Source organism: Hipposideros armiger, unplaced genomic scaffold (genome assembly GCF_001890085.2).
Source record: "Hipposideros armiger isolate ML-2016 unplaced genomic scaffold, ASM189008v1 scaffold_29, whole genome shotgun sequence".
Lineage (NCBI taxonomy): Eukaryota > Metazoa > Chordata > Mammalia > Chiroptera > Hipposideridae > Hipposideros > Hipposideros armiger.
The window spans coordinates 566,582-579,925 of NW_017731379.1; the positions used below are offsets into that span (position 1 = coordinate 566,582).

The following is a 13,344-nucleotide window of genomic DNA, read 5'->3' on the forward strand; positions in this document are numbered from 1 at the left end:
AATTGGTCAAAGCCTCTGGATTTGATTTTATGGAATTGGAGTTCATATGAAATTGATAGAGTGTGCGTGTGTGTGTGCGTGTGTGTGCGTGCGTGTGCGTGTGTGTGTGTGTAGGTGGGGGCAGGGAACACAGACACATTCGTGACTCCCCTCTTCACCTTTTATAAGCAAGTGCTAAAAGAAACATTTAAAAAATCATAATAAATTGAGCTTTTACAGGGTGACTAATACACTAATCCCCTATAGGGATAAACTGGGGTCTGGCCTACCTTCCCTCCTAGAAACACAGCACAGGCCCCAGCATGATATAATACCTGGTTTCTCCTAGACTTATTACATTAAAAATGTGTTACAGGTGCAGAAAAATTCCAATCTGGCAAAAGGTTGTTAGAAAAGGAGACCAAAAATAGAGGCAAGATCAGGTTTCCACACAGATCCAAGTGGAAAATTTACCCCCGCTGACTGGCACATTCCTGCTTGATGTCATTCCCACCCACCCCCACTCTCCTTTCTCCTCCGCCTCCTTTTTCGCTCTCCCCGCCTTCCCTTAGAGGTCTTACAGTGGAGAGGAAATTGGGGGTAAAACTACTAGGGCTGGTATCCAATCACTCCTAGGCTTAAGATTAAATCTGTCAAGAGTCGGTCCCACCAACTCAACGTGACAGTAGAGCTAGGTCTTGGTGGTTGCCCAAAGCGAGCTGGGTAATCCCCACAATTCCAGGCCACAAACCACTCTCCTTTCTCAGGGTCAATAGACCGATGACCACCAGGTCTTTCGATTGGGAGCCTTGGCTTCTTTCTGCAGCACCACTTTAGAATCAGGCTGACCGGGTATGATTCCTGACCCCACTTTTCCTACTTTTGGGACTAGGGCAAGTTACTTAATTTCTCACTTCTCAGAGTTCCTACTCTGCAAAACACCCTCCTTCCTAGAATTCTAATGAAGATTACATGAGTTAAAAATGAAACAGCAGGTGGATGCTCAATAAATGTTAGTAGTTCTTATTCTCTTTCTACTCAGGAAAATCCAAGCAATGCTAGGCTGTCCTCAGGACACAACCAGTTCATCCCTACTCTCCCAAGGGACCCCAGGTACTGACTCAGTCATCTCTTGGGGCATTTCATCCTTTCCTTTACCTTTTCATAAGAATTAAGAAGTTATATAAAGACTATATGATCCACAGTGGGGTTTTCAAAACAGATAAGGGTTTTAAGAAAATCTGGGCCCATAACTAATCTCCTAATCCCTAGTGCCCAAGGGAAACTCCAGGATCTAACGCTCTCAAATTCCTGAACCTTCATAGCAGACCTCTGTTACGTATCTGGAAGAGAGAGAGAAAAACCCTTCCCACACGTGCCTGGAAAGGAAAAGAGAGTTATTATGGACAAGTTCATGTCCCTCTGAGCAAATAATTGGCAATGAGAGTCTTTCCAATAGGGAGGCCCCTCTCAGGTGCTGAGTTACTCTGACCTTGATCTTCAGGGGCTACCTCAATAACTGGAAGCCTCACAGGTGAAGTTTTTTCTGAAGATGAATCTCTTACATTTGTACTGTGCTTTCAAGTTTATAACACTTGGTCACATCAATGATATCATTTGATCCTCACAAAAACCCAGTGATGTTGAGTGGGTAATTTTATTGTGTTCAATTCATAGAAGAAGCTATGGATTTCAGGAAAAGAACACACTAAGGTCATATTAGCCTTAAAAAGCAGCAGAGGAGAGGCTAGGACCAGCCTGCTGACTCCTCGCCTGGTGCCCTCCCATTCTGCCTGCCGTACACACCCTCCTCCTCCTTTGCTCTGGAGCCTTTCTTAAAAGTATGATCCTAGAGGAGCTGCAGCGAAGCTTGTCTTCTATCTCTTCCCATCTATGTTTTCCTTCTCCTCTCCTTAGGCATCCCTTTTCACCTCCAGGGACCCAGTATCATCTTCTGACACCTGAGCTGCCTAGGATATACTACCTCGTCCGCCTTTTTCTGTTGTTTTCTAGCACTTTCTGGTTCCTTCCACCTCCAAGCAGCCTCTAACATGGGGATCAAAAGCTACTGGAATCAGGAAGGCTCGTGGAAAAGAGCCAAGTGGGCTAGATATAAGAAAAAATTGGTTTCACACTAAACTTGTTCCCTGATGTTCACAGCAGAATTAATCCTAGTAGCCAAAGAGTGGAAACACCCACGTGTACAACAACTAATGAATGGATGAACAAAAGTAGTGTGTCCATATAATGGAATATTACTCAGCCCTGAAAATGAAATCCACATCCATGCTACAGTAGGAAGGAACCTTGAAAATATTATATGAAGTGAAAGGAGCCAGACACAAAAGGCCCCCTATTGTATGATTCCATTTATATGAAATGCCCAGAATAGGCAAATCCATAGCGACAGAAAGTAGATGAGTGGCTCGAGGGACGGGTGGAGGAGGGATTGGGAATGACAACCAATGAACATGAGGTTTTCTTTTGGGGTTTTGGGGTGATGAAAATGTCCTGGAATTAAATAGTGTTGATAGTTGCACAACATTGTGAATCTAGAAAATACATTCAAAGGGTGAATCTGAGGGTATGTGAATTCTCTCTCAGTTGAGTACAGTAGAAATAGAGACTACAGTGCTGTGGAGATCCCTTGTCTCATCCGAAGAGCAGCCCTCACCAGCCTCAGCTAGTTACGGTGGAACAAGTGGTCCCAATGCTGAAACCGTTTCCTTTTTTTTTTTTTTAAGTTGAAAGTTCAGAGTTTTGGATAAAATCTCTTTATTTTTAAAAGGTAAAAAAATAATTCAGAAAGTTTTAAATTCTTTGCAGTCCATATGATCTTGGGCTGGCCCACAAAGACCACCAGCCACCATTTTATGACCTCTGCTGTCCCTGGACAATTCGGCTTCCATGCCCATCCAACAAAACAAAAGCTCTGTAGTTGCTGGAAAAGCAACTCTGTATCAGTCTCCTCACCAAGACTTAGGATACCTGATCAGTGGAGAGCGGCTGGATACACCCTTCCTAGTTCCAGCACCAGCACAGCACATTCTGTCTCAGAGGCCCAGCCCCAGACCCCACTACCTCTGGGCCTCACCCTTCATATTTAATAAACATTTTTTTCAGTACCAGCTAGGTGCCAGGAACTCTTCTGGGTGCTATAGGAAAAACAAATGAATAAGTCAAGGTCCCTGGTCTCAAGGAGTTCAGTCAAGGGAGGGAGACAGACTTGTAAACAAATCAAGGGAATACAAGGCAGGATTAAACCAGAGCCTGATAGCAGCACAAACAGCGTACTATGGAAACACAGACAAAGCAGCCATTAATTCTACCTGGAAATGTCAGGGAAGGTGTTGTAGAAGAGGTGACATTTAGCTGAGCCATGAAGGGTAAGTTGGGTTCACCAGATAGAGAAAAAAGAGAGAGAAAGGATGGGGGAGGGAAAGATGGAAGGAGGAAGGGAAAGGAGAGGGAGGGGGGAGGAAGGGAGGGAGGGGGGAGGAAGGAAGGAAAGAAGGAAGGAAGGAAGGAAAGATGGAAGGAAGGAAGGAAGGAAGGAAAGATGGAAGGAAGGAAGGAAGGAGTGAGTTACAGAACTAAATAGCAGGTATGATAAATAAGGCAGAAGCTAGAGCAGTAGAATAGATCTCACCCTCCCTTGAGTCCACAACAGACTTTACACATTTGTCTTATGGCCTTTATCCTACTGGGTTAGAAAAACTTGCTTACATGTCTCTCTCACATACTGAAATGTGAGTTCCATGAAGGAAAGGATCATGTCTTATCTTGATGTCATTAATATCCTAATTCAGTGCCTGATACATATATATGGTAGGTGCTCAATAACAAGTTGGTAGAATGAGTGAATTCATGAACCAGCAAAAAATCAGAAAGATTAGGGCATGTATGGCGAGTGAAAAGAGATCTATTTTGGCTAGAGATAAGAGATGCAAAAGGACTATAGTGGAAGTAGAGGATAGCAGTGTGGGTTAGAGGTCAAATCAGGCAAGATGTAGACTCTCATAGGCATCTGATTTGGTTTAGGCCTTTCTAGTATACCTCAGATTATGTGAATGGGACAACTTCTTTCTCTTCCGGTGCCTTTCTCAGGCTCCAAAACATTCTGACTAATGAAGGATAAAATGTAAAGACAGGAAAACACATAGTAGATGCTCAGTAATAGTCCTTTAGAAAAAACTGAATGAAAGAGTGAATTACTCCATCCCAGAATGGTGCTGGTTTTTATATAACCACAGTATGTTCCCAGCTCACATTCTATTCGTGGTGAGTTCTGACCCCCACATGTTTTTTCTCTTATACTCATCCCCATCCTATATTTGTACTTGGGTTTGAGTCTTTACAAGCACATTTTCTTATTAAGTTTCAACCCTAATTATGATAGGCTTATTTTTCCAATGCATAAGGTCATTCAGAGCTTTATTTTACTTTCCAGAAAAATCAAAACCACACCAAATTTGGGACCCACAAATTCGATACACACATTCTTCATTTCTTTGTCTGGAATATCAATAAATAAGCTGAAAAGACTGGCCCTCGGGACCAGTCCCTACTGGGCCATCACTCAATACGTCTACTATTCCCACACCATCTCCATCATTCACAAATCTTCAACCCAGGTATTCGGCTTATTAAAGTAATATGGTAAAGAGTCTCCTAGTCCCAGATTATCTAGTGAGACAGATTACACTGGAGACTTCTCCTTGGTCTGTGGATCCTGTTATTTTGCTGTTAGACATTAAAATTGTCTGTAGGATTTGCCCTTCCCAAAACGGTGCTGACTCCCATTTTAGTGTCTCGGGATTTCCCGAGTGACTGCAAATTGATTGTTTGATGGTTCTTTCTCATTTTTCCAAAAGATCAATAAGTTGGCGGTCTTTAATTACTAGGGTCATCCTGTGTTTCGCCCCTTCCTGTTTCAAAGATCGGCATATTTGCCCTTTTCTAGTCTTCAGGGACTGTCTAGTTCTCCATCACTACTCAAGAATAATGACCTGTGGGTTTGTGGCCACATCTGCTTGTACAGCAAGTACCCCTAGGGTGCATATCATCAAATTCTACTGATCTGAATACTTCAAAAACTATTGGAATCAGGAAGACTACTGGAAACGAGCCAAGTGGTTTTTCTCCTCTCATTAACCGTTTCTCTCTCTTTGATTACCTGTTCATGTCTCCACATTTCACCTTGACTGAACTTCCTCATTCAACTACTTACCTGTGATCTTTTCTGAGGAGACAGGATAGAAGACATTAAAAATTAAGCCTTGTCGACCTTCTGATTTTAGTAAGAATTCCTTCCATCTTGATCATGTAATCAAATTTTTTCTAGTCTATTTTTTTGCCAAGTATCTTCAAAGTGACTTAGCCTTCGCTCTTCTGTACATGCTAGTTATGTCGTCCTCCCAGTCGTGCCCCTTCTTCTTCTGCCCTTCTTCTACTCTTCTCATATGTTCTGTCTTAGGGACCTGTCCTGATGTCCACATGTTGTGTACCTATCATATACAGAAGTAGTACTAGGTACTGAGGACACAAAGCAGTTAAAAAAGCAAAACAAAACAGGAACACCATTAATTTCATAGTCTAGTTCAAGAAAAAAGCATGAAAATAGAACAGTGTAAGTTACATACTCCTCCCTCTGTATGCCTGCACTGTCTCCATTTTATAAAACCGATCTCAGTATAGTATGATCACTTGTTTACTCGTCTCCTTGACCTCTTGAAAAGTAGTGGTCATATCAGGCTGCCTGAAACCCTGATGTCCCCTGTAGTGCCTGGAATTCAATGTGTTTGATAAAGGATGGGACAAAGGAGAGCATACACAATAGCATATATTAGGTGTTGCAAATTGTTAATTCTACAGAGGAGGGATCACTCCTTCAGAATATGGTGGTCGAGGAAGGTTTTAATACCTCTCTGCTCCTTATAAAATTCTGTACAAGTCTAATGTTTGTTTTTCTCTATTTTATTCACCTTCCCTACATTTAGTGGTTGATTCCTTCCTTTTTACCCCCTTTGAAAACCAGGCTAAATTCTGGCCTATAGGAATCCTTCCCTTGTAATCAGTTACCTGACTCCTAACTCCTAGCTCTATGTTTTGCCCCCACACTGCACCAATGTTTATAAAGCCTTACCTACTGATACGGGGTGGTGGGGGGGTGTCCTATATTTCCAATTACTTATTATCTGAGTTCCTGCAGTCATATTGAGAAGCAAAAGTCACAACTGAAATAGTTCACTAGAGAACTGACCTCATATAAAACAAGACTCCCCTCAAACATCCCTCTGTACTTAACTAGGTCGGCACTTCCTGTTATACAAACAACTTCATTCAGTCTCTGCTGCCTGTGGAGTATTGTGATGTGTGACAATACAGTGCAAATTCAATGCAAATCTATTACAAGGTACATTTTTAAATCTTGTAAAAGATACAGAATTTTGTGAAGCTAATGAAGATGATGTGGAGACCTCATCAAATCACATGCAAGGCTAGTCACAATCTAGCGGTGGTAGACCAGTTAACAATTGAAGAACATAAAACAAGCAAGGGTTTTATAAGAGAATGATTTGAATGTTGAAATGTTTTTTAAATGCCAGGAAAAATATATATATAAAACTTTTAAATACTCTTGCAAGAATTAGCCTCTTCATGATCACATTGTGCAAGTCAAATGTGAGGAATAGCATTTAAGCTATCATATAATTTTGTCTAAAAAATTAAGCCAAAAAAAGAATCAACACTTGATTCTCTTCATTCTCAGAATTAGTGCTAAGTATAATTACAACTTACCATATTTCCCCATGTATAAGATGCTCCCATGTATAAGACGCACCTTAATTTTGGGGCCCGAAATTTGAAAAAAAAATTTATTACATAAAGTTATTGAGCTCAAGTTTTATTCATCATAAAATTCATACAACTCGTCATCACTGTCAAAACTCCCAACCATTAGCTTGTCTTCATCTGTGACTGATGACAAATCACTGTTTTCATATAGTGCCTCGTCCTCAGTTCCATCAATGGCATTTGAAATGCCACACTTCTTAAATGACTTGACAATGATCTACAACCACTGTATAAGACGCACCCAGTTTTCAGACCCCAAATCTTTTGAAAAAGTTTGCGTCTTATACATGGGGAAATACGGTAAATGTTAATAAGATAAATCTGCTGTTATATTTGGTTTCATTTTTAAAGATAAAGAATCAATTAAATCTTTTATTTATTATAAAGTGTTGATCCCATTTTAAATGATGTCATTTAAAATAGACTTTTCCTGATACCAGTTATCGAGGCTTCCTGTACTGCTTTGTCAGCTTTTACACTTGCAAATTTGTTTTCCCCCAGCTACACAATAAGCCCTCCAAGGACAGAAATCATAAATTCTATTTTTCTTTAGTACCTGCCTACACCACCTGCAGCCCATTCCCAATCACAACCCACTGCTCAGAAATCAGAGGAAACTGAGCATGCAGAATATATTAATGATCGATTACCTCATTTGGAGGATAATACTCCTGAAGATAAGACTGCCTGTCCCCAACCTTCATGGTGATATCGGTTTCTCACCTAATTACTTAGCTACATGTCCTTTAATTCATGACGCCTAAAACAGAAAAAGATTTCGAGATTGCCTTTTAAGGTGTTTTGTTTTGTTCTGTTTTGTTTTGGTTTGGTTTGGTTTGGTTTTTTTCACCCTACAGGACATTCTCTCCTACCATAAGAGGAGTCATCAGCGGCTCTCTCCTGGATTATATCTGGGTTACCTAAAGCTGTGTAGCTCTGTGGATCAGATCAAAGTTCTTGTTACTCAGAAGTTACCCAACATTCTCTGCCACGTGAAGATCCGTGAAAACAATAACATTTCCAAGTAAGTTGTGAGGAGTTTGGATTTTCATTGTGATGAAACAACGGCTTGAGTGAGAGTTTGATGCGTCAAAAGGAAAATGAAGTGTTACTTCCCAGTGTAGTTTCTATGGTGAGAAGTCCTCAGGGGCCAGTACACTGGGGCAGAGACAGAGCTGCGTTTTAACATTGGGATAAGGAGAGCTTGTGGTGGTGGTGAAAGGAGACAGCCCCTTTAAAGGGGACACGGCCCTCTCACTTTCCTCGCTATATTATCCATGTTGCAACCACTAATGCCCAACTGGTTAATGAACAGATGCCCTTCTCTTTTAACATTACTATATCCCATATCTTTTCTTCACAACCTAATAAGTCACTATTTTTTCAAATATCACTTGTGGAAATGGGTTCTGGTTGAGTTGATTCCCCCTTAATCTTAAAGGACCCCTCTATCCTCATCCTCCCCAGCCCTAGCCCTCTGGCCTGAGGACTTTGTATGTTCTCTACACTCCTTGTGATTCTCCAGGGAAGAAAAGAAGTAACAAGGCCTGAGCCTCTGGAAACTGCTCTATGGTTTGGCATTATGGTGAATTACACTGTTAGCTTTGGGAAAGTTGCCCAATCTTGGTAATCTGGCTCAGCTTTACAACTAGCCTCTTAGCAGGCCTCTGAAAGTCTGCTGTAATGAACTGAGTTGTGATCAACATGAAAAAGAATGTTTTTTAAGGGAAGGAAAGAATAGATAAGAAAAGTGACTCTCCAGAGCTTGCCAGGCTCAGAGTACAAATTATATACCCAATACTAGTTACACCTATGGATTTGCTTAACCAAAGGAGACTCTAATGTGGTCATTTAAAATTGTGTCCCTAAAGTGTAAAGTTTATTAACTATAGTGTCTCACAATGCTAATTAAATACCAGTTGATGACAGTGAAGGAGATGGGGGTAATGATGATGGTCTATTCAAAGAACTCACTAGCTGCCATATTCTCTGTCGCTTATCAACTACACCTAGACTCTAAGTCTGCCATCTGGTGGTCACTTCTACAATCAACATTAGTTATCTCCTTCCCAAGAGGTGACATGGCTCATTTGTGGGTTGACTCAGCAGTGCTTATTTTCATCCATTTTCTAGATTTGTATCTTAAAGGTTTAAACTCTATCTTTTAGTGATTATATCAGCTAATTTCCCCTTGCCAAGGATCCGTTTCCTTTTCACAAGATATTCCAGTAGTCTTCACTCTGCCAGTTCCACCTCTCTCATCCTTAGAAATTAAACTGATTAGTTAGTGGTAGATATTTCATGGTATTCCTACTGGTAATTTATTTTCTAATTTGACTGCAGATGCTATTTTAGCAATGTGCTTCTTCGGGTTTTGTGTGTACTTGTGCTAGTCAGAACCCCCTCATTTAGTTCAATATCAGCAATGGGAGAAAAGAAATCGCTCCCTAGCAGGTTCTCAAAGATTTCAATTATTTATGAAGCCAACAGTATGCCCAGATTGAAATAGGATTTAATTTTTATTTTTTTTCTCTCTCTCATTGGGACAAAGGGTAGATTTTCCATCATCTTTTCCAGTGTGGGAATTGAAATGAAACAGATATCTTGAAAACAGAAACTTTTTTAAGAGGGCAGTTGGTTAAAAGAGAGTGTTTTCTGATGAAAAGCTCATGTCACAATCAATTTCTTTTTCTGACCCACAGATTGGAGCCCAGGCTGGTATAACCCATTGGGGACAGCCCTCAGAGGGTTTTCATGAGAGTGGGAACATATGTTAGCACCTCCTCTCTTTCCATCCCCAGAGAGGAGGGCTTTCCTTCCCTCGCTAGCCTGCTCTAAGAGCATGTTGCTGTTCCCTAAAGAGTTAGAAGCAGGCAAAACAGGGCCAACTGAATGTGTTTAGAGACTTGTACTAAAATACCTGTGGAAACAATGTTACCCAAGAGGCATTTACCTTGATCTTTTCAAGCTCCTTTTGAAGAGCAGCCTTTTGGGGACAAACCAGATGTGCTTTCCTCCCACCACAATTCTTTCCCTTCCCTTCCGCATGACATTTGGAAAAGTTCATTAGGAAGGATTATAGAGCATACAGAATAAAGACACATGACTGGTTTGAAAGGAGGATAGAAGCAGTGGTGTGTGTCCCTTGGTTCCTTTTATTGGAATTGTCTGGTGTTTCTGTTTGTGATTCTCCTCAAGCTTTTGGAAGGGGAAAGAAACCAAAATAGTCCCCATGATTACAACAGGCCAGGGTTGAAATGTGCCATGTGGTTTGTTGCCTGAGTTGGATCAGAGTCCTGTGGTTGCCCAATTGCTGAATTAACCAGCAGATGCCCCTGTGGCAACATGTAGGGTCTCAGAACTTAGAGAGGATCTTCAGGGAGAGGAAAATGAAGACCAGTCGGGAAATTATTACAAACTATTTAAAAGCTCCAATCTCAAAAACTGACTGATACAAATGAGACCCGCTGTTCTGAGGTATGTGTGGTTTGATAGGTGCACTAAGCTTAAATTAGAAAAAGCTCATTTGAAACTCCATTTGGGTGGCTAAAAGTTCAAATATCATGAATTGCATTGAATTTTAACCGCCAGAAATTGGTTATCCAGGTTCTGGACATACACACTAAAAATGTTCTGAGCTGTGTTCTGAACTTTTGTTATATTTCTAATTTTAACTTGACTCAACATACAGAGAGGAGTGGGAATGGATCCAAAAGCTTGCTGGCTCTGAATCTATGGAAAGTGTGGATCATACTTCTGACTGCCCCATGCAATTGTTCTTCTACGAGCTCCAGATGGCAGTGAAAGCTCTCCTTAAGCAGATCAATATACCTCTACACCAGGTACTAGCTCTTACCATTTTTATCTTCTTTTTATGGCTAATGGGAACTGCATTTTGGCATAAAAGTCAAGAGGTAAAATATATATGTATGTTAATTTTCATTGATTTAAATACCACTTTGCATGTACAAGCATATTTTGAATTCGATGCTGACCAGTAGGCGCAGACTGCCCTTCTGTTCCTTTTCTCTATCTTCTCTGTATTGACCTCTTCCAAGGTTCCTGGACCCCACTTTCTATGCTTTGGTCAAGCAAGGAAAAGTCATTGACTAGCCCACCTTGAAAGACACCCAAGTGTCAGCTTCAGAATAGTACGAAGCAAGGAAAATAAAGAAATAAAGAAGTGTTTGCATAGATGGACAAACGATGTAGCCCAGCCCAGAGGACTGGTGATCATGTAATCTATACCCATGGCCAAGGTTATGCCTGCTATCTTTCCACAGAGAATTTACTATCAAAATTATGGTCTTATCTGAATCAAAATGTGCAACTCTTAACCTCCGCTAACAAGCAATTTCAAGGAAAACTGTTGGCATAGAAGAGAGTAGAAAAAGTTTATTAGCCTCTGTCCAGTAAGTTAACATGATGCAGCATCAGCTTGAAGTCTTGATTATTTTTTTTTGCCTACGCTCACCTTCTCCTCCCACCCAGCGCACACACATGCACACATACACACACCATCCCTATACACACACACACACAGAATGAACCAAGTTTAGCCTGTAAACAGGAAGACCATTATAGGAGTAACTGTCTCTTTTTTAAAAACAGAGACAACCACGTATTAGCCTCTGACCCATGGAGGCAGGGGTACAGATTGCAGCCTCTAACTGTTTTTCCATGGGGTATTGCTCTGATTCTAAGTTAATGCTGCAAGGCTGGTCCAAAACAACCAACGCTGACAATAAATTAAATTGCACAAGATGCCATAAAGACACTAGGGGAGCAATTGGATTATTCCAGGGGTGGCCGTGTGTTCAGGAGGAGAAAAAAAATACCAGGTCTGCTTGTGACAGTAGATACTATTAAAGGGTTTCTTGGGCTTAGCAGGTTTGGAGCGGCTCATATTTCATTGGTGACTCTTGGGCTACATATATATGTTGGGAGAAGGCTGCCTAACTGCCTAAGAGTGCATACAACTTTTTTTTTTTTTGGATTCTTGTAAAATTTTCTCAGTCCTTGGCCAGAAACTACATTTTTCCCCCTTAACCAACTTAAATTGAAACTAGTGGATTTTTAATTCAATCCATTTTTGTTGCTTCATGTAATTATATTCATCATTTTGAAAAGCCCACAGAATGCAATCATTTTCTGCTTTTATAAGAAGCATAAATGTTGTTTTCAGAGTTTATGTGGAACATTACTGCCTTAAATCTTGATTTTATATAGCATTATTAAATGGGCTGAACCCTAATATTTATGTTGTATAAAAATTCCAAGCTTGAAGTCATGTAATTTTGTTAGATGTTTTATGCCAGTTTGGTGTTGTTTATGTAAGTGCCATGTTGTAACTCTCCTATTTTTCCTCCGCGCGTGTCCCTCTGCAGGCAAGGCACTTCCGCCTCTACACACAGGAGGTGTTGGAAATGGGTCACAATGTGTCCTTTCTTCTCCTGCTCCCTGCCTCAGACGACGTCTGTACAGCCCCAGGACAGAATAATCCTTACACCCCACACTCAGGGTTTCTTAACCTCCCTCTTCAGATGTTTGAACTTGGTATAGTAGCTTGTTTCACCTAGAAATATTAACCCAGCCTCCTTATAATAAAATCACAAAGTTATATCTGTTCCCCCTTGTCCCAGTGGAGGGTCAATAAATCACATGATGGCTTTGGCAACAACCCTTCCTAGAACTGTGTACAAGTCTGAGAGAAAGCAAAGCTCCAAGACTATGTGCCTGAGCAATAATTATTGAAACGTAGCTAAGGCCCAATGGAGAGGAGGGAATTCTAAACAGAAAGTTCAGTTATCAGGCTGCAGTTCTTGCCTCCCCTTTTGCTTTCTTAAAACATAAATACAAGAACTGATGTTTTCATGAAAAGTTCTCGCTCTCTCTCTCTCTCTCTCTCTCTCTCTCTCTCTCTCTCTCTCTCTCTCCCTCTCCCCCTCCCTCCCTCCCTCCTTCAGCTGGGAGGAAAAACTGAAATTAAAATGTAGAGTGTGTACCACTTTGGAGGGAAAAAAAGCCTATAACTTTAAACTGTGCTGATTTATTAAATAGAGTCTGATATTAAATAGACTGAAATTCTAGCAGACCATTTGAGAAATTGACAGGGTCTCCCAGGATGCAATATTGTGATTATACTGTGGGATTCTGAATGGTGGAAGATCTTGTCCTGACTTTCAGACATGAATAGCCTGGGCCCCAGTTTCCCTATTTTTGCAGAGACCCCTGCTGCCTACTGAGAATGTGAATAGGGAGGCTTTGTCTCGTCCAGTGCTTCATCTTATAACAGGCCAATAAGAGGCAATTAGCACGAGTTCCGTCGGTTCAAATAAATTGTAGGATTTCTGGGAGGGTGAGTGACTGAGTGGGTGGAATGGAGGCAGGCTCTCTTTGGAGCGCTCCCCAGCCATCAGATTTAGCAGCAGGCAAGGCAACTGCCTGATGTCTCATGTTGAGACTTGGGCATCTGAATCTGAATTTATCCTTTGAGGATGAATGGAT

The 13,344-nt window shown here is 41.0% G+C and overlaps 1 protein-coding gene across 1 annotated transcript in view; it reads left to right on the plus strand.

Moving 5' to 3' along the window:
* ANKFN1 (ankyrin repeat and fibronectin type III domain containing 1) overlaps positions 1 to 13,344 on the plus strand; it is a 348,704-nt gene that overhangs the window by 298,741 nt on the left and 36,619 nt on the right. The window contains exons 15-17 of the mRNA XM_019636795.1: positions 7,695 to 7,861; positions 10,529 to 10,679; positions 12,225 to 12,393. Of these exons, the coding sequence (XP_019492340.1) occupies positions 7,695 to 7,861; positions 10,529 to 10,679; positions 12,225 to 12,393 (487 nt within the window). The remainder of the gene's footprint in view (positions 1 to 7,694; positions 7,862 to 10,528; positions 10,680 to 12,224; positions 12,394 to 13,344) is intronic.